Source organism: Balaenoptera ricei, chromosome 15 (genome assembly GCF_028023285.1).
Source record: "Balaenoptera ricei isolate mBalRic1 chromosome 15, mBalRic1.hap2, whole genome shotgun sequence".
Taxonomy (NCBI): Eukaryota; Metazoa; Chordata; class Mammalia; order Artiodactyla; family Balaenopteridae; genus Balaenoptera; species Balaenoptera ricei.
The window spans coordinates 28,340,565-28,366,732 of NC_082653.1; the positions used below are offsets into that span (position 1 = coordinate 28,340,565).

Consider the following 26,168-nt stretch of genomic DNA (forward strand, 5'->3'; position numbering starts at 1 on the left):
AATTCCAATAGTAGTAGTGGTAGTAATCATGAGGTTTGTTGATCACTTACCATATGTGACAAGTCCCGTGCAGAATGCTTGGTTCCCATTACCTCATTTGACTCTCATAACATCCTTGTGAAGCGATATCACCATTCCCAGTTTGTAGTGGCGGAGATGTAGCTCAGAGAGGTGGAGCCACTTTTCCAGGATCACACAGCCAAGAGAATGTGGAACCAGCATTTGAACACATGTCCATCAGGGCCCCCGACCTGCACCAGTCTCCCCTCTGGAAGGCCCTTGGGAGGAGAGAAGCAGGGAGGATGGGGGATGTACAGGAGCAGTGGACAGGCTCTTTCTCAGTTCTGTTCTCAAATATTAATTGAGTGCCTGCTGTGTACACTGGGCTGGACCCTGGGGTGTGGGAGAGGAGCAGGCCAGTCCCTGCCACCCCTAGTGCTCACTGTTGCCTTCGTGGGGAGAGTGGACCTGTAAGTGGACATGCAACACAATCTGATACATCAGGAAAAATCCAGGAGACTCGGTAAAGGGTCTCCCAGCTCAGCCGGGGAGGGGGTCAGGAAAGGCTCCAGGAAGTGACTTCCACAGGACAAGGCGGAGTGAGCCAGGAAGAGCATGGCAGGCGGTGGGCACACAGGGGAACATCAGGGTGGCGGGTGGGCACAGCTCCAAGCAGCCGGATGTTGTAGGGTGGGCTGCACAGGGCTGGGGGTGGGAGAGTAGAGGCTGCGAGGGCTGGGCTCTCCGGGTGCTCCTCCTGAGCTGAGCTCTCCCCTGCTGCGTCTCCTGGCTGCTTCTTCCTGGGAATCCAGGGGGACTGGTGCCCCATGATCTCATGGCTCTGTGGTTGCTCTGATCCTGCCTAGTTTAGAATCAAATCCTTTCTAAGGACAGAAACCCAGAATCTCGCTTGGGTTGCGTATTCAGGGCACCTTTCTGAGTCCACTCAAGTTGAATGTTACTACCTCCATTGTACAGATGGAGCAATTGAGGCTCAGAGATAGGAAGGGCCAGCAGGGCGTGTCCTGGAATATCCCCATTGGAAGCTGGGCCTGATTCTTTGGCAGGTGGAACCTGGCCCCCTGGAGGCACTGCGGTAGTTTGAGAGGCATGTGTGGTGGGGACTGGAGACTGAGGACAGTTCCTGGGTCTGGGAAATCTGGTCCCAGGGGAAGCAGCCTGTACTTTAAGCGAGGCACTGGCAGAGGAGGAAGGGCCCCTTGTCACATCCTGGAGACGCACCTTCTATACATGGTGTTTTCACTGTTCCTGTGGGCTGTTTAGGAAGTGTTCTGAGGACACAGGACTTCAGGGTTGAGTATGTTTGGGAAACAATGGAGGAAGCAAAGAGAAAGAGGAGTTTCTGCTCCAGGCCTTCTCAGAGTCTTTACTATGGTTAAGTGCATTGCCAATCTCTAACTGCAGGAAAAGTGGGCAAAGAAGTGTGGACCCTGCCTTCTGGGAGCTCACAGTTGGTAGAGGAGACCCAGACACAAGAACACACTGAATGTCAGGAGGCTGGAGAGCTATGAAAAGAAATGTGAATGATGGGGGGGAGGATGAGGGTTTTCCCTGGGAGGATGACACTGAGCAGAGACTGGAAGGACGTGAGGGAGGAGGTGAGGAGGCAGCTGTGTCTAGGGGAAGAGAGGCCCAGGCAGTGGGAATAGCATGTGCAAAGGCCCTGAGGCAGGAGGGTGCTTGGTGTATTTGAGAAACAACAGGAGGTTCGGGGGCTGGAGCAAGATGGGCTGAGGGGGAAGGTGATAGGACATGGGGTTGACAGGGATCAGCTTCCAAAGGCCCCCGTATTCAAAGCTTGTTGGGGAGCCCTTGGAGGGTTTGGTCAGGGAGTGCCTGGGGACACGCTGCCTCAAGAGCTTGTACTATCAAACAACCTCATAAGAACGGTAGCAGAAACAACAGCCATAGGGTGTAGAGGGTCAGTCAGGGTATCATGCCTCTGATAAACCTGGGAGGTAGGCATGGTTAACACCTGTTTTCCAGGTGAGGAAACTTAGGCTTAGAAAGAAGTGCTTGCATCTACATAGTAGGTGCTCAAAAATATTTCTGGAACAAATAAATGAATTGAGAGAATATTTTAAAAATCTTTCCATATCACTTAATATTCTTCAAAAACATCATTTTTAATGGCTGTATGGCATTCTGTTCCAGTCCCATTCACCATGCATTGCCCTGTGGCCAGGAAATTAGGTTATGTTTTTTTTGGGGGGGGGGAGGGGCATTAATAGCAATGTTATAGTAAATATTATTGTTGTTAAATCTTTCTGAATCTCTTTCATTATTTGGTTAGGGTCAGTTTCTTTTTAGAAACAGTTGCTAGATCAGAATACAGGACTATTGACACAGCACAAAATTTCTCAAAATTTTTTGAGAAAAGTGACTCTGTTGCCCTCCAGAAAGAACATCTCAATTGACTCTCTCAGCTGCCGTGTTGGGAGGGACATATTTGGGCTGAGTTTTCTTTTAATTCACTACCTTATTCTGTTCTCTCATAGAATATCCTTAAAAGTGTTGTTTACTTTTTTAAAATAGATAATATGTTTATAAGGTACAAAATCCAAAAGGTTTAAAAAATACTTTCTAAAAAGCTTTTCTCTTTCCCCTGTTCCCCAGTCAGCCCAGTAGCCACCACTAGGACCAGTTTCTGGTGAGTCCTTCCAGAGAAATTCAGATACAAGGAAATGTGTATGGAGAGGACACCCTTTGAATTAAATGAAACAAAACAAAATACAGCCATGGGGTGCACAGAAAATAGGGAACTGACATCTGAGGCTGATTTCATCTTGGTTTCAAGCTGAGTGAAGAAAACACTGCCAAGCATACACCCTGAGCAAACCATAATTCAAAAAGACACATGCACCACAGTTCATTGCAGCACTATTTACAATAGCCAGATCATGGAAGCAACCTAAATGTCCATCAACAGATGAATGGGTAAAGAAGATGGGGTACATATATACAATGGAATATTACTCAGCCATAAAAAGGAATGAAATTGGGTCATTTATAGAGACGTGGATGGACCTAGAGACTCTCATACACAGTGAAGTAAGGCAGAAAGAGAAAAACAAATATTGTATATTAACACATATATGTGAAATCTAGAAAAATGGTACAGATTTGCCATTTGCCTGTTTGCAAGGCAGAAATAGAGACACAGATGTAGAGAACAAACGTATGGACACCAAGAGGGGAAAAGGGGGCATGGAATGAGATTGGGAGACTGGGATTGACATATATACACTAACATGTATAAAATAGATAACTAATGAGAGCCTGCTGTATAGCACAGGGAACTCTACTCAGTGCTCTGTGGTGACCTAAATGGGGAGGAAAACCAAAAAAGAGGGGATATATGTACACATATAGCTGATTCACTTCGCCGTACAGCAGAAACTAACACAACATTGTAAAGCAACTATACCCCAATTAAAAAAAAAAAAAGAAAACACTGCCAAGGTCAGGCTGCCGGAGGAGGCAGCGGAGCAGCCACAGGCCTGTGTACAGGGCGGGATGTTACTGTTGCTCATGTGCTGGGTCAAGATAAGGCATAAGGATCCTCCAGCTCCCTCCGCTCTGGACACACTAAGGACAGCTTGGCCACCTTCTTATTCTTACGGGCTCTCCCTCCCCACCCCACACAGTGGGGAAGGGGAAGGACTGGGACGCTTTCAATGACTCTCAACTGGCACCAGGTGCTTAACAAATCCTTGAAATAGAGGTCGTTCCCAGTATGTTGTTGGCACATGAAGATGCTCAGCGTCCTGGAATCTGAGTGTGTCCAAATAATCTCTCTTTGTGTGGCCTGATTTGGAATCCGGGGGAAGTTCCTTCTGCCCTCCGTTTGCCTCACTTTCTTAATCTGGGAATGAGGCTCAGGGTTTTGGTGGTGTTTGTTTTAAGCTCCAGGGCGTGCAGGGCAGAGGCAAGCTTCGAAGATGCAAGGGTCAGCAGGGCCTTTATCCAGGCATCTCAAATATCTCCCAGCTCCTGATTAAGACTATACATTTCGGAGAAAAATTAGACCATGGCACCATTGTTGTCATTCCTATTTTAATGACAGGGAAGCCGAGGTCTGAGAGGCACTCTAGTAATGTGTTCATATGGTCATAGGCTTTTGTAAAATTTTCCAAAGTGAGGTAATTTAACCTCATTCTGTTAATACCACCATCTCCTTCCAGTCCGACTTCCCCTTGTGTCAGCTGAGGTTGGAGTGAGTGTGAGCATTTTGGGGATCTGGCTAAGAGGACCTTGACATTTAATTTGGGTTCAGTGGTTTTATTTATGTTGTTTCCAGTCACTTTTGTGAGTAGATAATTATTACCAACTGCCCTAGTATAGGAATGGCTTCCAGGAATACCCCTACCTGGCACACTGAGCTGACTCACCTGGCACTGTGACATGAAAGTGCAGAGTCAGAGGTTGCAGCTCCATATACATGGATGGTCTTACGGTGCCCAATACCACCAGTATGAGGTAGTAGAGGAGAGGTTTGGAATGTATACATGGAACCGGAAGCTTGTTTATGGAAAGTTTTATGGAGGTATGTCAAACAGGTAATTCATAAAAATAATGTTATTTTTCTGGACTTTGTAATCTTCCTTTGTAGAATTTGTCATTTGTTGAGGTTTCTTTTATCTTTCTAACCAAATCACCACTTTATTACCTAATTTTATATCTGTAATTATGTAGTCCTTTTCTTAAATAACACTCCCTAAATTGTTTAAGCCCCAGGAAGTACAAAGTCTGGACCTGCTCCTACTCAGTTTTCTCTCTGTCTTTTAGGATCACAGACCCTCCTTGCCTCTCCTCACTGCTACTGTCAAACTGCAGTTACACGGTAATATAACAGAATGGCTGAGAGGACTCCTGCTGGATCCAGACAAACCTTAGTTTTCTCATCTATAAAATAGGAATATTAATAGAATCTCTCTCCTCAGACAGTAATGAAGGCAAATGAGAAAATGTGGGTACATTTGAGCACCATCTAGCAGAGGGCACAGTTAGTGCCAGGTTTGATATTTAGCTGGTCCTCACAGACTCCCTGTTTATGATAGTATCTGTTCTGATATGGTTAGTTGGTGCCCATGCCAGAACATGCAGTCATTGTTAGCTGTTTATTATTAGGCCTCCTCCCACACCTGTCCAAGGCATGTACACAGTCAGTGCTCAGTCACTGACAATTCAATCAGAGAATGAAAAACACCACCTGGGATAGAAAGAGGCTGAGTCCAAACTGAGCAATGCCCTACACCCAAACAGTGACTCACAGCTAAAAAATTTGCTCATCTGGAAGGGGTGTTAGAGTTAATTTTTCTAATCCTCTTTAAAAAAATGTATTCTTTTTTTCCCTTGACTGGTTTAACTATTGGAAATTTGGAAAATTCATACAAGCAGAAAGAAGAAATTAACTGCTGTTATTATAAATGTTTATACATAAATATAGTACATGTGATATTACCATTATGTATTTAATGCATATTTATGTTGTACATAGTGCTTTGAAACATACTTTTTAAAAATTTAATACTTTCTTAGTGTTTTCCCCATACTTTAAGTGTATTTTAACTGCATCATTTTTAATGACTGCATAATATTCCTCATCAGAAAGTGGGGATAATTAAAGGTACCTATCTCAGAGGGTTATGCCATGAGCACTGACAAGAGTTTTGTCATGCAAAGCTAACTGGTATGTAAAAAACTCAGTTCTTCTGCAGGATGGATTTATATAACCAGTCTCCTTTCACTGAGCACTGAAGTTATTTCCATTATTTTGCTATGATAAATAACGCTGGACTATATTAATCTTTGCTCACATCTTTGGTTATTTTCTTAGTAAATTTCTGGACTGCTGGGCATGCACATCTTAACGCTAACTCACTCATAATTGTGCAGTTAGGGGAACAGAGAGGGAAATGGGCTTGCACTGGCTCACACAGCGCGTTAGCTGAAGTCGGGACTAGCAAGGAAAAGAATTAGGTGCCTGAGCTAAAGAGGCTGCCGGAAGAACCTGAGGCCACTGGGGAGGTGAGCGGCGGGGAGGGGCTGCGGAGCCGGGGTGCTTCCTCGCCCGGCCGAAGCTAAGCGGTCGCCTGGCAACGCGGGCCGCGCGGCGTTCGAACGGAAGAGAGAAACCAATCAGGATTTCCAGGGCAAACCATTCCGGTGTCGGGGGTGGGAGTGGGGCGGCGCGCTCACTTCCCCTTCCCCTGCGCCCCAGGACCTTCGCTCTGTTGGGGGCCTTGGGACAGTCAGGTCCCCCGGCTTATCTCAGTTAAGGAGGACAGCTGCGAAGAGGCCCCGCGGGTCCTCACGTGGGGCTGAGGCCTCCCGAGCCGCGTTGGGTGCGGCCATTCCCCGCCTGGGTCCGAGCTGTCAGCCTCCTCAAGACCCGCACTGGAGGAGCCGGACTCGCCTAGCGTGGGCTCCAGGTGAGGGCACGGGTGGTCCGGGGCGCGAGCCCGGGTCAAGGGGCGGGGGGCTCCATTCACCGAGCGCGTGCGGTGCGCGTCCTCCCCGAGTCGTACCTGCCGAGAGGTTGTGGTACCCCATTTCACAGATGAGAACGCTGAGGCCCAGGAAGGCAAGTGTCTTGCTCAGGCGAAGTCTGGCAGAGAATCCGATTCAGGTCCTTCTGCTCCATCTCTCAGCCTCTAGTCTGGGTAGATCTAGATTTACCTTGAGAAACCCAGACGGGTAACCGGTGGTCACTTTCTTAGCCTCTTACCAACCAGAACATGGCCAGTAGAGCCCTGGCTGCATCCCCTCCCGGCTGCCTCTTCCCCGCAGCGTCCTGGGGTCTCCTCCAGGGCATCTGTCTTCACTTCTCCGGAAAGCCAGCGGGTGGATTTAGGGCTCACTTGGGATCCTTCCGCTCACGGGGCTCTGAATTACAGTGCTGTCCCCCTCAGAAAAAAGAGCTGGGGGGATCGGGAGGGACTGACATTCCTGAGCTAGGTGCCAGGTCAGCAGCTGATGGTTTGGTCCTGGACTCTTGGACCTTTGGCTGTAGGACTCTTGGGAATCTACCCCAGGTTGGGGGAAAGGGTAGAGGCACACCCTCAACGGAAGACACTAGTCACCAGAGACTTTGGAGTTGGGGGTGGGCCCGGGACCCCTCCTGGTAGAGCATCTGACCTGCACCAGTCCTTGCTTCCTGGGGAGCCCCCACCACAGGTTGCTATTGTTGTTTTCCTTTTGTAGGTGGGGAAACTGAGGTTCTAAGAGGTTAAGCCCCTTGCTCAAAGTCACATGGTCAGACTTGGCAACTCTGGGGCTGGTTCCCAGTCTATCTGGCTTCCATCTTAGAATCCTAGACACTCAGAATTGTAGCATCTGGGAGTCTTGAATCTCTTCAAGGGGAGTTACTTACCCTCTCTCCTCCAAACCCGTCTCCTGGCTTTGGGTAGAGGAGCTCTGGGAGATCAGAAAGAAAACAAGTCTTTCCTTCATTCTTTCAACAAATATTTACTGCCTTCCTATGCCCTGCCCTCCGCTTTGTCTATTTTGTTTTTCTCAGTCGCGTTTACCCCATCTGATGTCATATAATTTCACTTATTAGCGAGTTTATTATCTTCACTGACTGGAATGTGATACAGGGAGGGGCTAGGGTGAGACAAATGAGGTAGTTGCCTCCAGTGCAAAATTGAGGGGTACCCAAAGCCCCAGTAATCAAATGACTAAAGCTAACATTGATCATTTGCTCTGTGTTCTGCTGGTGGGAGACCAACTGGTATGGCCTCCATGGAGCACAGTCCCCCATCTCTGTCACAATTACACATGCATCCCCCTGACCTAGCTGTCCCACTTCTAGGCAGAATGACGTAGGCACAGTGAGGCTGCAGTGTGGTTTGTGATAGAGACTAGACACACACGCTCAATGGCCATCGGTAGGGGCTGATGGGCTCTTTATGTACTGATGTAGCACAACATATATTAAGTTTATTAATAACATTATAATTAATAATATGTTAATAACACGTATTATTAAGAACAACATATATTATTCAGTGAAAGAGCAAGACGAAAACAGTGCACAGAGCATGTTGCCACATGCATAAAAAATAGAAAGAATATATGTCCATCATTGCTTGTATGTGCCTAAAATCTCCGTGGAAGGACATACAACCGTTTGATCACACGATTCCTGCAGGGAGGGGAACTGGGTGGCTGGGGATAGGAATGGAGGGAGTTTTTTTTTTTTTTTGAACTTCATTCCCTTTATAGCTTTTGAATTTTGAGCCATGCACATGTATCATCTGGTTGAAAAAAGTATGTATGTATGTATTTTAGATTATTTATCTAATCATGAGACCACTGCCCTGTCTGTGATCTGTCATTAACTTGCTTGTGACTTTGGGCAAGTTTCTTCACTTCCTTGGGCCGAGAAAAGAAGCCATGATGGTGAGCTCAGGCCCAGGCAGAGGGCAATCTGGGCCAGGAAGTGGGCTAGGTTGTGGGTCTGTCCCAATCCCACCTTCCCTACCCTATCCTGCGTGCCAGGCCCTTCCCTAAGGCTTTGCATGTGGTATCTCTCTTACTCAGTCTCCACTGCTAGTCCCTTTGTCCTCATTTTGCAAGCTCGGGTGCAAACCTGAGGCCCAGCGGATTGAGTTGGTGGACGTGTGAGGTCGTAGGCCAAACAGTAGATCGCTGTCTTAGGTGGCTGCACCCACACCCCTCCCACAGCCTGTTTGCCTCTCCCTTCCTAAGGTCTGTGCAAGGTTGCCCTGGGCAAGGCTGACTCCAGGCAAGCCAGGGCACGAGCATCTGGGAAAATTCCAGAAATAGTGTGGGGTTTGGTGTGGCCCTGGAGGATGCCCAGCTGGCTGTCTCTGACCCTGACAGCTGGGCTGAAATCGAGCAGGGCTGTCCTACTGGCTGGCTGTCTCTGCTGCCAGGAGCCTTCCTGAATCCCTCTGGGGCAGGAGAGGGCCTCCCTGTCTCCGCCCAAGTCTGGGCCGAGCTTCTGCTGAATAGAATGAGAAGCAGGTGGAAGGGAGGGGTGAGGTGGGAGTGCACGATGTCATGAAAATGAAAAACATCAGAAACCACACCTCCTGCCCCCTTAGCAAAAAATAGAAATCCCTGACACCTCTTGAGCCCTTACTGTGTGCTAAGTACTTTGCAAGTATGAACTCCTTTAATTCTCTCAATTCTATGATGTATGGTAGTTATTATTGCTGTTATTTTCTCCTTATGAAGGGAAACTGAGCACAAGAGATGTTTAATAACTTGCACCTAGAGCTGGAATTGGAATCCAGGGAGTCTGGCTCCAGACTCTGCACCCTCTTTCTTTTCTTTTTCTTTTCTTTTTTTTTTTTAATGTATATAAAATACAATTTACCATTTTAACCATTTTTTTTTCTCTCTCTTCTCACAGCTTTTAAGGATTGCTTTTTTTTTTTTTTAATTTTATTTATTTATTTATTTATGGCTATGTTGGGTCTTCGTTTCTGTGCGAGGGCTTTCCCCAGTTGCGGCAAGTGGGGGCCACTCTTCATCGCGGTGCGCGGGCCTCTCACAATCGCAGCCTCTCTTGTTGCGGAGCACAGGCTCCAAACGCGCAGGCTCAGCAACTGTGGCTCACGGGCCTAGTCGCTGTGCGGCATGTGGGATCCTCCCAGACCAGGGCTCGAACCCGTGTCCCCTGCATTGGCAGGCAGATTCTCAACCACTACGCCACCAGGGAAGCCCCATTTTAACCATTTTTAAGTGTACAGTCCAGTGGCATTAAGTTCATTCACATTGTTGTGCAACCATCACTAATGGAAACTCCATACCCATTGAACAGTAGTAATTCCTCATTCTCTTCTCCCTCCAGCCCCTGGCAATCACCTTTCTACTTTCTGCCTCTATGAATTTGACTACTCGAGGTACATCATATAAGTGGAATCATACAGTATTTGTTCTTTTGTGGCTGGCTTATTTCACTTAGCGTAATGACTTCAAGGTTCGTCCATGTTGTAGCATGTGTCAGAATTTCCATCATTTTTAAGGTTAAATAACATTCCACTGTATGTATATACCATATACCACATTTTGTTTATTTATCTGTCAATGGACACTTGGGTTTTTTCCACCTTTTGGCTATTGTGAATAATGCTACTATGAACATTGGTGTACAAATGTCTGTTCAAGTCCCTGCTTTCAGTTCTTTTGGGCATATACCCAGAAGTAGAATTGCTGGATCCTATAGTAATTCTATTGAAAAATTTTGCCTAACCGCCACACCGTTTCCACAGTGGCTGCACCATTTTATATTCCCAACAGTGCACAAGGTTTCTAATTTCTCCTCATCCTCATCAACACTTGTTATTTTCTGTTTTTGTTTGTTTGTTTGTATGTTTGATAATGGCTATCTTATGGGTGTGATATGGTATCTCATTCTGGTTTTGATTTGCATTTCCCTAATGATAAGTGATGCTGAGCATCTTTTCTTGTGCTTATTGGCCATTTGTATACCTTCTTTTGGAGAAATAGCTACTCAAGTGAGTCTGCATTCTTAGATTTGTAACCTCTGAGAGAAGTGGTCAACATTCAGTCTGGGCTGATGAAGACCTCACCCAGGAGTTGGGCATTGGAGCATCTGTTTCGTGGAATAGTTATCACAGCTCACATTTTGGTGGCGCTTGTCATGTACAGGCCTCACACTGGGAGGGAGGCACTGTTAGGGATCCTGTTTTACAGCTGGGGAAATCAAAGCATGGAGAAGTTAAGTATCTTACCCAAGTTTCATAGCTAATCACTGGTGGACCTGGGATTTGAACTCACTCTGGCTGGTCCTAGAGTCCATTCTACAGGGGTGTCCAGGGCGCTGGAGTGGAAAAGGGCATTGCCGGCAGTGGACCCAGCGTGTGCAGAGATTTGGATGTGGCAGCTTTGGAGGACGGACAGGGCTCAGCTAGAGTTGTCTGGATTCCAGCTTGAATAGGGGCTCCTGGAGGCTGGAGGAGGAGTGGGACAGGTGGGGGAAGGCCTGGGTCAGGGTTTGGGGGTGGGAGGAGGCTTGGTGCTGAGGGGCCTTGGTCTTTGAGGTGGCCTGGGTTTTAGTCCTGCCACTTGGTCAATGGCATCCCCTCTTGTGCTTTGTCACTGGAGGAAGGAAATATGGAAGAGTGTGATGGAGTTCTTAGCCCAATGGGCGAGATAGGAAACAAGTGATAGTGAATATCTAAAATGACAGGGTGAGATGAATGCTTGGAAGGGAACAGACTGGGTAAGAGAGTTGGCAGGAGCCTCAGGGTGGTCAGGGAAGCCTCTCTGAAGAGGCGAAGAGGGAAGAGGTTCCAGGCAGAGAAAGGATGGTGCAAAGGCCCTGAGGCAGGAAAGACCTTGGTGTGCTCAGGAACAGCAGGGAGGACTCTATGGCTAGAGCAGGAAAAGCTGGAGATGAGGTGGGAGAGGAGGGCAGGGACTGGATCTTGGAGGGCCTGAGGGCCAAGTGGAGAGTTTGGATTTTATTCTCAGGAGATGGGGAGCCTTGGGGGCTGGGGATGGGGTGGTTTAAGCAGAGCTGTGATGACATCTGATTTCTGTTGGGAAAACATTGCCATTATTGCCCTCATTTTATAGCTGAGGAAACAAGACCCAGAACCATAGCCAGGGAGTGATTCCTAAGGTGGCTTCTCCCTCTGGGGCCCAGAGAGAGAGGCTATAGATTCCTTAGGAGTTCCCCAGTGAGTGGCCAAAGCCCAACACTGAGGACTGTCTTCTCCACACCCCTGCCCCCCAGACCCGGGCCTGGGTTCAAGTTCTGGCTCTGCCATTTACCAGCTGTGTGACCTCAGGCAAGTGGCCCCACCTCTCCATGCCTCAGTTTTCTCAACTGTAAAATGGTCATAATAGTAGTATCTACCTTATAGTGTAGGTGTGAGGATTAAATGTGTTTACACATATAAAGAGCTTAGAACAAATGCCAGGTACAAAGAAAGCACTTGGAAAAGGTCTTACCCATTTTATAAAAATTGTCACTGTTGTCTTGCTTTTACTACTGTTAGAACCTAACTGAGCACAACCACTCCCCCTAATCCTTCCCCACTGTTGCCTTAGTAGAGGGCTAGGCAGGGACACAGCAGGCTGCTGTGGAGAATGATGGTCTTGTCACCTCCCTTATCCCCCTAAAATCAGGACCCAGGGGCTGGAAGTGGCTTCAGGGCTGACTCACTCCCAGGTGGAGGAGAGCTGTTCCTTGAGTCACTTCCTGTCCCCTCATGCCCTCCACCTCAACCCTGGTGCAGCCCCTACCAGGCACAGACATGGAAGTGGGCCCTCTTTGACCTCCCTGGGGCTCAGGTCGGAGCCCAGTGCGCAATTCCTTCTCTGGGCCTCAGAATCCCAGTGGAAACTGGCTTAATCAAATGTCCCACCTGAAGTGACATAATAGAGCTTGGGCTGGCAGAAGAGACAATCACCTCCCTCCCAGGAGTTCCTTCCTGCAGGGCTACAGTCTCTTCATCTGTAAAATGGGGATCAAATAGTTCCTCCCTCCCAGGGCGGTCCAGAGATTTAAATAAGTACAGTGTCTGGCACTCAAAAATTCTAGTTATTATTATTTCTATTATTGCTATCCTTACTAATGTTTACAGCTTGCACAAAGCTTCTACAGGCACTCTCAAGCTCTAAGAACTCACACTGACCTGGCCTGGAAGGTGGGGCTTTCCTTTATTGACAGAATGGAAGGCCAGAGAGGTCCAGCAACCTGCTTGGGGACACACAGCTAGAAAGGGGTGGCATTAATTAAGGCTTGGTCTGGGGGGAAAGTGCCCAGGTTGGACTCTCCAGGGTGACTTTGGCAACTGACTCAGCCTGTCCCAGCCTCAGTTTTCCATTAGTCAAATGTGGATAATAATAGAGCTCCCCTTGTAGGGGTTGTTGGGAAGATTAAAATGGGTTAATTAACACCAGGAGAAGTTAATACATTAACTGGTGGTCATTGTGGCTGTGAGAAAGGGGGACTCAGTTTTTCCATCTCCAAGATGGGTGCGGTTGCCTGAGCTGGCCACTAAGACTCTGTGCGCCAGACGTGCGGGCCAGTGCAGCTGTGGGATAGGTGGGCCTGGCTCTCGGAAGAGCTTCCTGGGGTAGGCCGGGGGCGGCTGGGGTCGGGTCCCCGCCGCTGCCTGGCTTTCGTTCTCCCTTTTCGAGTAATACCTGGGCCGGCGTGTTCACCTGCCCGGGGCCGGCCGCCGGAAGTTGCGCAAACGCGTGTTACCTGAGCCCAGGTGGGCCGGGCCGGAGCAGCGCAGAGCGGCGGCAAGGGCGCAGCCAGGTACGTGCGGGCCGGAGCCGGGGGGCACCGGGCCGGGGTCGGGGGCTGCCTGGGCACCTCTCCCTCCTCCTTGGGGAAGGCGGGGCCCGGGCAGGGCCTCACCTTCAGGCCTAGACGAGGCTGTGGAATCGTGCCATCAGCTCCCTCATTTAAGAGCCAGGACAACCCGGGCTCAGAGAGGGGCGGCGAGCAGACAGAATCACAGAGCATGTCGCCGGGCTCTTGGCGTCCTGCGCCGCTGGGAGTCTCCAAGATTGCCCCCAATTGGGAAGGGCAAAAGCCAGACCAGGGATCCGTGCTCTCCGTACTCCCCCTCCGCAGCCACCTGAGGCTGACGCCAGGGAAGCCGGTGGGGAGTGAGCAAGGTGAGGCTGCGTGCCCCGGGGATGCCAATGAGAAGGGTCCGGGGCCGGCGCTTCTGCGGTCATTTGTGGATAGTGTTTGAAATCCGTGGGTGGGGCGTTGGGCGATGAGAGGAGGCCTCAGAGAGGACACGAGTCCCACGTGGGGACCGGGACCCTGGCTTCAACTTGCAGGAGCCACAGCACATCGTGCTTTGCCCACCTGTGAAATGAGTCTTGTTCACTGATTAGCCTCCTTTGTCCGCCGCTTAGGCTCGGGCAGACTCTTCTGGAGAATGCTTAGAGACCCCTGCGAGAGGGGCGGTCTCAGGAGTTAGGTCAAATTCATAATAAAAACAAGGAGTCCAGTTCATGCAGCGCCGCCTTTTTAACAGGTGCTGAGGAAAGTCCTCAACTTGTTTTTATCGCTCCATCCTCACGGTGACCTGGAGGATCAGGAAGGTGTATTTTTAACAGCATTTCACACATAAGGAAACCAAGTCTGGAAGAGGCGCAGCTGCTTGCGCAAGGCGCACAGCGGGCGAGGGGGCCAGCTCCGGGCGAGACGGCCAGCGGCCCCAAAGCCGGGCTTGGCTTCTAGCATCTGTCCGGGTCCCGCCGGAAGAGCCCCTGGGGTCTGCATGTCCGGCCGGAGGGGGTGGGGGCCCGAGCCGGGTGGAGGGCGGAGGGGGGGTGTCGCAGAACGTTTGCCCTAGCCCTGCCCATCTGAACTCCTTCCTCCTTCTGTTTCCCGGGATGGTGCCCGGGAGGAAACAGCTGCCACCAACGGGTTGGACTGGTTTGGGAGGCGGCGGCCGGGGGGTAGGGCAGAGTCTAGCTACATTGACAGGGCTCAGCAAGGCTGCCTTTCCCGTGACCCTTCCCTCCTGAGGTCTCCTTGGGGATGGGCCCTGAGTGGGGCAGCCTTTCTCTCCCACCTACTCTATCCCTTCTAACTCGGGAGCAGCTCTGGCTCTGGGCCAACAGCCTCCAAGGTTCTATTGTCAACTTGCCTTTGCTGCAGAGGTCTCAGACTGGGGGCTGGGGGCCAGACTGGGGCGGGGGGCAGATATGTTTGCAGGCATGTTTTGTTTGCCCTGTCCATGCACTGTTTTTAAAATTATTATTATCAAATATGCTAAGAATCTAGAGTTTCCATGCACTCTGGATTCCCAGCTTCCTAGAACATTCTATACCTACCATCTTGGACCCATATGCCTGCAGTAGGGTGGGTAGGCCCCTCTCTAGCTTATCCCTGGTCTGCCTGCTTACATTTGGTCCCCATAGGTATTTCAGCTCAGTAAAAATTTATTGACTGCCTATTATGTGTAAAGGGCAATATCTTGAAACTGAGATACAGTGAACAAAACAGACACCCCACCCCCACCCCCACCCCCTTCATGGAGCTGTTTTAGGAGAATGTGAGCAACAATGAGTACAACTATTCGGTTTTTTTAGATAAGTGAATTAGGCTTCATATGAATTTGTGTCTTATTTATTGTCTCTGGGACCTAGGTTGGTCACTTCTTTGAGTCTCAGTTTCTCCATCTGTAAAAATGAGGTGACAATGACCCGTATCCCAGACTTGGAAGATTACAGGAAAGGATGGTGTCAAATGTCTAGAAGACAGATTCCTCTCTCCCCTCCCCGATCCAGACTCTTCCCTCCTGGCATTCTGGATATCTAGGTGGGGCTGTCCAACATAGCTTTCTGCTATGGCCGGAAATGCTTTAATCTGTGCTGTCTAGTATAGTGACCACTGGCCACATATGACTATTGAGCCCTTAAAATGTGGCTAGTGTGATTCAGGAACTGAATTGTGTGTATTTACTATAAATTTAAAGTTAAGGCTGAGTAGCCATATGTGGCTAGTGACTGTTGAATTAGACAATACAGGTTTAGATGGCCTGAGCTACAGGTCCTCTTGAGGATCACCTAGACAGAGTCCCTTTCCCCCATTTTACACATGAAAGGGTTCAGGACTTGCTCTATGGGTTTTCTTCTGGCCCATCTCCAGGGGACTGCGGGGGGCACTTTGTGGCTCTAGCCCTTCCTTGGAAAAAGGGACAGGGGTGGCCTGATGGCTGGGGTACTGGGCCCTGATGCTTAGGTGATCATGTGGAGACTTGTGCATCCAGATGTGGGCCCTCCTGCCTATGCGTGTCCATCCTACTGCTGCTGGCAGATCCAGAGTCTGCTGGATGCTCCTAAGCAGGGCTGTGTGATCTTGGGCATTTCCAGCTTCTCTCAGAGCAGCATAGCTCAGGGCTGACGTTTCCACCTGACAGGCATCCATGGATCACTGTGGGCCTGGCATTGGAATTTCATACTGGAAGCTAATGGGTGTCTGGACTCCACTGGGGCAGGGGTGGGGACTTTCTACACTCCTCCTCCACAAGTTCTGCTGCTATGCCTGGGGCCTGGCATGTCTAGGCGGGTGGCACAGGGCAGCTTCCTGCCTGGGTGAGTGTGGGGTGGAGGTGGTACCAGGCTTCCTGTGGGTATTCCAGGTGGGGTGTGGGGTTGGAGCCCTTTCTCTTGGTCACTCAACCCCAAGACCCCTGCGCAAGCACCTCCCTGCTTGGAGGCAAGGGGCAGAGCCACCAACTTGCTGAATTAGGTTAATCAAGCTCGCCTCCCTGGGGTTCAGTTTACCCATTTGCAAGATGGAACTGTGAAGAGGACCCACTAAAGTTGAGCCGGCTGGTGCCCAGCACTCAGCCTGGAACCCCCTTTGCTTCCTTTAAAATGTGCCATGTCCCGTCTTTTCTGCACAGGCTGCCCGTGTCTTTCTTCTTTGGCACCTTTTTTTCTCTCTGCCTCAGCTGGGCTGGGCCCTCGGAGAAGGAGGGGGGGTGGGCGGAGCCACAGGGCCGTGAGCGGGTGCTTTCTGCCTGCTGATTGGCTCTCTGTGACTCAGAGGCGTGGCCTTTACCTTTTAATGGGGAAGGCGTCTTCAGCCTCTCTCAGTCTTTGCAGAGCCTTTGTCTGAGTGTGCTCTGACCCTTTCTTTCTTTCCTCCCCTGCAGCCGTTGCTGTGTCCAGCTGCCAGCTTTCTGCCTGGATCTCTGTCTCCTCATTTCTCCAGTCTCCTCAGACAGAAGCCCTCGGGGTATGTAACAGCCATGCCTGTGGACACGCTGACTCCGGGAACCCGAGACACCCCCGCCCTACCTTTCCGCCTACAGACCAAGGTCCCCGGCTACCTGCTACAGCGGCCAGCAGACTGTGGAGCCCGGAAACCTAGTGCTGTAGAGCGCCTGGAGGCCGACAAGTCCAAGTACGTCAAGAGCCTGCATGTGGCCAGTACCCGCCAGGAACCTGTGCAGCCCCTGCTGTGCAAACAGCCACTCTTCAGTGCTGGAACTCGTCGCACGGTGCTCACGCCTAGCCGCCGAGTCCTGCCTGGCCCCGGCCGCCGGCCCCAGCTGGACCTGGACATCCTGAGCAGCCTCATCAACTTGTGTGATAGTCCTGTGTCCCCTGCTGAGGCCAGCCGTACCCCCGGACAGTCAGAGGGGGCCCGCCAGGCTCCCCCAGCCACCCCCCCACGCCCACCACCCAGTATTGCTGCAGTCCGCCGAGTGGATGTCCTTCCCCTGCCAGCGTCACCTGCCCAGCCCTGCCCATCACCAGGCACTGCCGCCACCTCTAGCCCGGCCCGGCCCCCAGGTTTGCAACGCTCCAAGTCAGACCTGAGTGAGCGCTTCTCCCGGGCAGCAGCTGACCTGGAGCGATTTTTTAACTTCTGCGGCCTGGACCAGGAGGAGGCACGGGGATTGGGTGTGGCCCACCTAGCCCGGGCCAACTCAGACATCGTGTCCCTGGCTGGGCCCAGTGCTGGGCCGGCTAGCTCCGAGGGGGGCTGCTCCCGCCGCAGCTCTGCCACCATCGAGGAGCTGGCCCGGGAGCGCGTCCCCTATGGCGTGTCAGTGATAGAGCGCAACGCCCGGGTGATCAAATGGCTGTATGGGTTGCGACAAGCGCGGGAGACTCCAGCAGCTGAGGGCTAGGCCTCCATGGGACTCGACATTCGCCACGGGACAGATCTTAGAGAAGCCATAGGCCCCTTGACCTCTCCTGCATCCATTCCCTGGCTTGGGGCAGACCAGAGGCTGCTGCCTCGTGTGAACTTGCTATAGAGGCAAAGGCTCAGAGGCTGGACCAGCATCCATCTGACAAGGACTGACCTGGAGAGAGTTGGCTCTTGACTTTGGACTACCGCCTACGCCTCACATGTAGGGTTTTGACATGGATGTACCCCTGCTTGTGGGTTTGGATTTGGGGCACTTAGCCCTTCCCACTGAGAGTGAGGGACTAAGGGATCTCACCAGAGCTGTCTGCCCAGCAGCTCTGTTTCTTTCTTCCTTCCTTGGCCTCTGTCCTTTACTGACTTCCTCTTCCTTACCCAGTGGGCCTTGGTTCCCTGGGAACTCACCCTGGGGTGGGGGTAGGAAGGAGTGGCCTATCCACATTCTTCAAGGGGCTTGCCAGCCTGGGCCTAGGTGGGTAGACTACAGAAAGGACTGGTAGGAGTCTGCACTGCTCTGACTTCCCTCCTCTTGGTTAATAAACACAAATGCTTGTTTTTCAAGTGCTGGGTCATCAGACTCTTCTGTGTACACAAGGGGAAAGGGTGGGGGAAGTCTTGGGGTGGGGCCTTCAAAACTCAGTGATTGTCCACCCCAGTATCTGGGGGGGGCATGAGGCCAGTGGCTGGCTCTGCCTGAGGCTTGCCTCACAGGGCACCCTCATAACCCCTCTGGGAGGCTAGCTGATGGGCCTCCTTCTTAGTGGAGGACGCTGGGTCTGGCCACAGAGTGAATCGGGAAAGAACTGGGAAGAGGACTGGGGACTTGCCCCTGCACCAGGAAGGGGACCTGCCTGGGAAAGGCTGACAGGTACATGGACCCTCCCCAACCGTTAAGTGTTCTGCCCTTTCCCATCCCAGCCCAGTTCCCAAGAGGGCAGGAAGCTCAGAGAGGGCAAGCCCTGAACTTGAGGTCACCCAGGCCATCGACTGGAGATTGGAAGTGGAAATTCTTAGAGGAAGAGGGACTTGAGGTGGATAGCAAAAATGAGTGGCCTTGCCTCCAACTCTAGGTGACCCTCGGCAAGCCAGTCCTCCCTCTGTGGGCCTCAGTGGGAGAGTTGGAGGCATGGTCCTGTTTGGGTTGGGGGAAGGGGAAGGAGGTGGCTGGCACTGGGCTTTGAGGTCTCGGCTCCTTCCCGTCTCCCTCCAGGTTAGTTACCTGCTAGGAGACCCCTGTCCCCCACCCTTGGCTGGTGAAGCAGCCAGGGCCGGGCACACAAAGGGTGAAAGCCTGGGTGGCCTCTGTATCCCCTCTTCCCGCGGGGGGGTGGCAGGGCTGGGTGGTGCTTCCTCTCCCGCAGGCTGCCTGGGCTGCAGCACTCAGAAACAGGAAGCTCTAATGGGGGCCCTGGTGACAGGTTTGATGTAGGTTTTACTTTAAGCATAAAGAGGAGATTTCTGTTGGGCTGTTGACAGACATCCAGGTCAGCCCAGCTGTCTGTCTGTCTGACAGTCCACAACCAGTCCCCAGGGGACTTGGCTGGGCCTGGGCCATTTGGGGAAACAAGGGGAAATCGGGTTATAGAAGAGGATGGTGTTCAAATTCTTGAGAATGGAGTTCACCCCTCATGATACAGACGGGGAGACTGAGGCACAGGAGGGGAATGACCCGCCATAGGCTCCCAGCAAGTTTGGCAACGCAGGAGCTGCGCCTCCTGGTCCCCATGTTAAAGGAGTGATGGGGTCGGGGGGATAATCTGGGTAAGCTCTGCAGAGGTCATGTCCTTTGAGGTGTCAAAGAGCTTTCCCTCCAAGGCAACCCAGCCAGAATTCGGTGCTAAGGATTGCCCCTTGCCATGAGCTGCCAGACCCCCAGAAACACAAGAAGGCCGGAGTGTTGGCTGCATTTTACATGTGAAGAAATTGAGGTTCGGGTCACAGGACTGTTGGTGATGGGCTGGGAGACCCCTTGTTCCTGGAGGAAGTTTAAGTGCTGGGCTCAGACCTTTCATACTAAACCTGTCACTGAGTCCTCAAGGTGACTTTTTTATGGTCACCTGAGAAGGTCACCTCTTGTCTTAGAGCAGGGAGGGGTAGTGGCTTGTGGGCTGTCACAGAGCAGGCCTGCACTCCAGCCTGGGGTCACACCCTGGCCTGCTGGACACCCCAGTCACCGGCACTCTGGCTCCTTGATTCTCCCGACACACGCCTCACCTCTCTTCCCCATTCTGGCAGCCTTTCCTCCTAGTCACTATTGAGCACCTACTGGATGCCCAGCGGTTGACAAGACAGCCATGGGCCCTGCCAAGTCCAGGGGGAGGGAAGGGGCAGACAAGCAGAAACTAGTCATTTACACTCAGGGACTTCTGCCCTAAGACCAGAGCTGTTCCTAGGAGCTGGGCCGGGGCGAGCCGAGAGGAGCATTGGGAGGGTCTGTTGGAAGAGAGCAGGGAGGGATTCTTGGAAGTGGGGAAGGTGTCACATTGAGCCTTGACTTCTCTGACAGGGGCTGCCTGCTTCTGGGAGGGCTTCCCCTCCTCCAGGATTCTGTGGAGGGAGTGGCTAGGGGGTACCCACCGGTCTACCAGCCTCGGGGATCTGCAGAAACAGGCCCTCTATTGTTTTGCCTCCAGTTGGAGTGTGAGGGGCAGTGAGTGGCAGCCGCTGTGTTTCAGGCGCTCTGAGGGTCTGCACCTGCTGCCCTGTCCCCTGGGGCCGCCTGGCTGCCATAGCAGCTTCCCCAGGCCAGATTGGCCCCAGCTGCCTAGCCCCTAATTAGGCAGAGATGAGATCTGCTCCCTGATCTATTTCCCACTAGCTAATTACACACACGTGGGCTTGGGAGACTGGCAACCTGGCTGGTCACTTCTGTCATGAAGGTGTGATGGGCTCCCTGGGAAATGTACCCATCCCTACCTGCCGGACCTCAGTTTATCCTTCTGGCAGAGGATGGGATATAGCAAGGGGCATCGTTCATGTCCCTGATGGATGAAATGGTTCTGGCTTTGTTAATGAGTTGCTGAAGGGGACCAGGGGGAGGAGACCCCCATCCTGCCTGACATCCTGTGTCCAGCGGGAGTATGCGGGTCCATCCAGGCCCAAGACAGAAGCCCCATCCAGTTTTTTTTTAAAATTTAATATTATTTTTCAGATAGTATATTCATATATTTCCCCCAAAATTCTATTAAGAAAAATTTCAAACTTAAAAGTTGAAAGAATTATATAGTGAACACTTATATATCACCTACTAGATGCACAATTGTTAATATTTTGCTGTATTTCCTCTGTCAGACATCTACCCATCTATCCATCCATTAAAACAACTTGGTTTTTTTTGAAGCTTTTCAAAGTAGGCTGCAAACATCAATACACTTCCCCTTAAAGGCACTTCAGCATGCATATCATTAGCTAGAGTTCTGTATTTGTTTATGGTTATTCTTGGGAGTGGGAGGTAAAATTTATATACAGTGAAATGCATAGATCTTAAAGGTACCATTTGCTGAGTTTAGACAAGTACATACTGTACCCCAAACCCTAGTCAGGATATAGAGCCATGAAAAGTTCCCTCACGTTCCTTCCCTGTCAGTTCCTGTCCCCAACTCATGGATGGATCTATGTAAATTAAATACTACTAATAAAAACATTCCCTTGCCCTGTACTTCCCACTCCCAGCCCTGCTCCCCAAAGCAACCACAGTCAACTTTTTAAACTATTTCTTCTGGTACTTTACTCCGTATTTCTAAGTAACATTTTTTTTCCTGCTATTTTCTTGATTATTTTAGGCAAATATTTACTTTCAGATCTGATGTCCCCACAGCGTGGCTTCTGCAGCCTGACTGCCTGGGTTTGAATGCCAGCCCTTCTCCTTACTGGCCAGATGACCTTGGGCAAGTGACTTAACCACCTTATGCCTCAGTTTCCTCATCTGTAAAATGAGAGTAATAAGAATATTGAAGTTATTGGACTGTTACGAGGATTCAACATGTGAAGTGCCTAGAATAAGGCACATCACCCAGTAAGTGGTCAAAACTCTTTCTTTTTGTAGTTATTATTATCAAGGAAGACAATTTTTCTCACCCTCCTTTCCTTTCAAAATCTACATTTATCACAATTTTTCATTAAATGATTAATTAATGTTATTTATATTGTGACCATATAAATATTGTTTCTTGCCAAGATGCGTATTACAGTTACATTTCCCTTTTTGTGCAACTCTGTTCTTCCTGGAGTTACTACCTGCTTTGCTTTTCATTTGCTTAGTTTCCTCTTTACTCATCCTTAATTCTCTGACATCCTCAATTTCCCCATAGTTACACATAGAAGATACTTTATTGGTTCCAATTTTCTTCCTGAAACCCTTCATGTGCTTTTTAACAATCCCACCCCCCCTTTCAAAAACAACAATGGAACCAATTTAAAAAATAGAATTTCAAACACAAGTACAATTTGTAAGATAAGCATTTGTGAGCATCCACTCTCTGTCCCTGCTCACATGGGTCTCTAAGAGGAATAAAAACTGAGGCTGCGACCCCACTGCCAGGCCTCTCCATTTACCCACAGGAACCCCTCAGCACTGTCTGCTCACAGCTGCCAACCTCTGGCTTGTCCTGTGCCCTTCGCTTTATTCATCTATTCATTCAGCAAAAGTCTACTGGGTCCTTCTTCACCCCTGGAACTGTACTGGGCAGTGCCAGCAACATAGAGCTTGGGCAGTGTCAACCCATCTGTTCCCAGATTGGCATTTACATTGACATTACATTACATTGACAGCCAGGAGAGTGGTCTGAATAGAGGTGTATGTGGGGTTGGGTGATGGCTCTGTGTGTGTGTTTGTGTGTGTGTGTGTGTGTGTGTTTGTGAGACCTGTAGGGGCTAGTGAGTGTTGGTATGGGTGCCAACAGATTTTATATGAAAAGTCATCTGTGTGCATTTATGCGCATATGCTTATGTGCATAGATGTTGTCTGCACAGTGTGTGTTCACCAGGTATATGTATCAGATAGCCCTTGCTGTGTAACAGGCCACCCTAGACCCAGTGGCCTAAAACAACAAATTATTAGTTTACGATTCTATGAATTGGCAATCTGGTCTGGGATCAGCTGGGCAGTTCTGGTCTTACTTAGGCTCACTGATGTAGCTGCAGTCAGCTGGGGCTTGGTGGTCTTGGAGGGCCTCACTCACATGTCTGGCAGTTGGCAGGGTGCTGGGGTGCTTCAGTTCACCTCCAGGAGGCTAGCACGGGATCATTCACATGGTGATCTTGAGGTTTCGTGTTCAGCTCCAATGCACGAGTGCTTTTTAAAGCCTCTTCTTGAGTTATGATTACTAATGTTCCATTGGCCAAAGTGACATGGTCAAGTCAGATTCAAGGGGTAGAGAAATAGACTCCATTTCTTAGTCATATTGCAAAGGGCATGAGTACAGGCATGGAGGAATTTTTGCAGCTGGTTTTCAATTTATCACAGCCTATGTGTGCTGGGTAAAGTACCGGGGGAAGTTCCCACCTTTGGAATCAGAAAAATCTGGATTTTTTGTTGCCACCACTTGTTGTCTGATCTTCGTCAAGTTGCCTCGCCTCTCTGAGCTCTGTAAACTGGATAAAATTGAATGACGTGAGATGGTCTTTGTAAGTGCTTATTCTATTCATTTGTTCATTCATGCAACACATAATAATTAGGGCCTACTACATGCCAAACCCTTGGCACGCCCTGCGGAGGTTGCAGTGAACAAAATGAACCAAAACACTTGCCCTTGGGAGGCTTAGTCTAGGTTGCGGACAGACACCAATTGATCATCCCAATAATTTTATAATCACTAAGATTAGGTCCTGAAGGAAGGAGAGGTTGCTGACCTGACCAGGGAGGTCTCGGAAACCTGAGATATCTGAGCTGAGATGTGAAGGATAGGTAGGAGTTAACCAGGAGAAGAGAGGGTAGGAGTGGAAAAGGATTCCAGATTGAAGGACCAGCATGTGCAAAGGCCCTGTGGTGGGAGGAGTAGATTATTGGAACAGAGAGAGTAGAGTAGTTGAGGCTGAACTTGGAGCATAAGGGCCTGACTGTCTGAGGCTATCAGAGCCTTTGAACAATGTGAGGGTCTATCTTGCCAGGCAGCCTGAAAAAAAACCCCAAAGGTCTAACAGTGTTCTGCAAGGCCCTCATGACCAGGATCCCTGTTACTCCTCCCCCTTCCCCTTTACCTACTCTGATACAGCCCGCTGCTTCCCTGATGTTCCAGAAACACACTAGACACATTTCTACCTCAGGGCCTTTGTACTTACTATTTCCACCGCCAGCATCTATCCTACCCCAGGTATCCACATGACTCACGCCCTCACTTCATTCAGGTCTCTGCCCACATGTCACCTCCTCAGAGAGGCCTTCTCTGACCCACCCACTCACTGCCCTCCGCAGCTAAACCATCAGCACCCAACAGCCACTAGTTCCCTACCCTGGTTTATTTTTCTTGCTGGAAAAATACTCCCTCCCCCCACCTCCCACCGACACTTACAGTAAACAAAGGCCACATTATATTTCTTGTGTGTGTGTCTCTCACTAGAATGTAGCTCCAGGAGGCATGGGCTCTACTTTATCTAGGCTGTGTCCCCCACCCCTGGGGAACAAGAGGTGTTTCATAACCACTTGTTGGGTGAAGGAATGAATGAAAACAAGTGAGTGAATGGCATGCTGGAAAGAACTGACTCCTAGAAATTAGGAGATCTGGCTTCAAGCCCCAGCTGGGTGAGCTAGAGAAATCATTCACCTTTCTGTTCCTTGGTCTCCCCAGCTGTGCTGTGAGGTGTTTGTGGTCTCTAGGTTGGTTCTGGGTTTGGAAAGGAAGACTCCAGGCTATGGAGGGTTAGGGCCTATCAGGGAGGAAGGGAACTGGGGCCCTCCGCATGGCCTTCCTGGGGATGAAAATAGCCTAGCCCAACCCCTAGGTTGGCCCCTTACCCTCACTGTGGCACGCAGCTGGAGCCAGGGGGCTCTGTCTGGAGCCTGCCAGCCTGGCGCTGGGCTGGAATCAGACCGCCTGACAGCTGGGCCAGGCAGCCCTGGGAGGTTCTTAAGGGCAAACTGGGCCTATTGGATGCCCCCAACCTCCCTCTGCACCTCCCCTTCCTTTCTCAGTGTCCACTGGCAGGGTAAATCCCTTAATCCTCTACATGTCTGCAACCTTTGCAGCTTGCAAAACTCTTTCTTGGTCTGTGTCTAATTTCACTCTTCATGGTAGCTGCTTTACTGGTGGGAGCATTAAGCCTCAGAGGGGACAGCTGCCTCATTGGAGGTTACATAGCCAGGACCTAGTGCAGTTATGGGGGAACCCAGGTCTGGTGCAGCCCTGCGCTGCCCTGCCTGCCTCTGTGTGTGTGTGTCTTGTGTTGTGTGTGTGTGTGTGTGTGTGTGTGTGTGTGTGTGTGTAGGGTGGCATTATCATGGTTAAACCTCACTGCCAGTGCCCTCCCTTCACCACCAGCTCCCAGAGTCTCTGATAGGATGGGGGTTAACAGCTTGTGGAATCAAAATGCCTGGGTTGAGATCCCACCTTTGCTGCATCCTAACTGGGTGGACTGTTGTGTTACCACTGTCCCCCACCTCAACGGCTGCCAATAGGACAAATCCCTTAAATCTGGACACCAGTAGGACTAACATTATATGCATTGACCAGGTTTTAAAAAATTGAATTAGTTGCCAGTATTTAAGCATTTAAACAGTTGGAAGAGTCACATAGACAAACCAACTATGAGCATCTATGAGGCCCCAAGCCCCTACTGCGTGCCTGGCACAGAGCAAAGTGCTCCCAGGGGAGCTCATTCCTGGGCATGAGTGCCATTGTGACGTGGGTACCATTTACCACATCCTCCAACGAAGTCTCAGAAAGGTGAAGCCATGTGCTCAAGGTCACACGGCCAAGGAGGGCAGAGGTCGGGAGGGAGGTGAGTTTGAGGGGGCCGGGACCCCAGCACTCACTCTTCTGGGCTCCTTGAGACCGACCCAGTGGCGTTTATTCAGGCAGGTGTGTCACTCCCTCTCTGGGTCTCGGTGTTCCTCTTGGCAAAATGGGATGGGGCCCAGGTGAATGGAGAGGGCCTGCCCCGGCTTAAGGGGCAGTGGGGCCCTGTCCCAGCTCAGGCTCACTCCTGAGAACGGGGGCTCAGTGGGCCCAAAACTTCTGGGTTCTCATGAAAAGCGAGATCTCAAAAACCATTTATTTTATTTTATGTTTTTGGCCGCATCACACGGCTTGTGGGATCTTAGTTCCCCAACCAGGGATTGAATCTGGGCCCCCAGCAGTGGAAGCGTGGAGTCCTAACCACTGGACTGCCAGGGAATTCCCTCAAAAAGAATTTAGGATGTTGTTCTCTTGCTATTTAAATGTGGGCAAGTAACTACTTAAATGTAAAAATACCCCATACAAAGGCTATAGGTATTTATTACGCCATTGTTTGTAATAACAAACAACTGGAAATATGCATCAATGAGAAGTGGTTAAATCAGCTC

At 50.4% G+C, this 26,168-nt stretch overlaps 1 protein-coding gene across 3 annotated transcripts; it reads left to right on the top strand.

The window, feature by feature from the left end:
* The first annotated feature begins 6,294 nt into the window (after positions 1–6,294).
* Positions 6,295–18,229, top strand: FAM110A (family with sequence similarity 110 member A). 3 transcript variants are annotated; one of them, XM_059896837.1, is made up of 2 exons: positions 6,295–6,455; positions 16,665–18,229. In XM_059896837.1, exon 2 carries the CDS (start codon positions 16,761–16,763, stop codon positions 17,646–17,648), a length of 888 nt encoding a protein of 295 aa, XP_059752820.1. In that variant the 5' UTR covers positions 6,295–6,455; positions 16,665–16,760; the 3' UTR covers positions 17,649–18,229. The 3 variants fall into 3 exon arrangements, with proteins under 3 accessions (XP_059752820.1, XP_059752821.1, XP_059752819.1); XM_059896838.1 differs by lacking the exon at positions 6,295–6,455 and adding an exon at positions 13,258–13,294; XM_059896836.1 differs by lacking the exon at positions 6,295–6,455 and adding an exon at positions 13,463–13,659.
* Positions 18,230–26,168: the final 7,939 nt, after the last annotated feature.

What these genes read in the sequence shown, in the direction of transcription:
- FAM110A (XM_059896837.1), top strand. Translation starts at nt 16,761, where the DNA reads ATGCCTGTGGACACGCTGACTCCGGGAACCCGAGACACCCCCGCCCTA.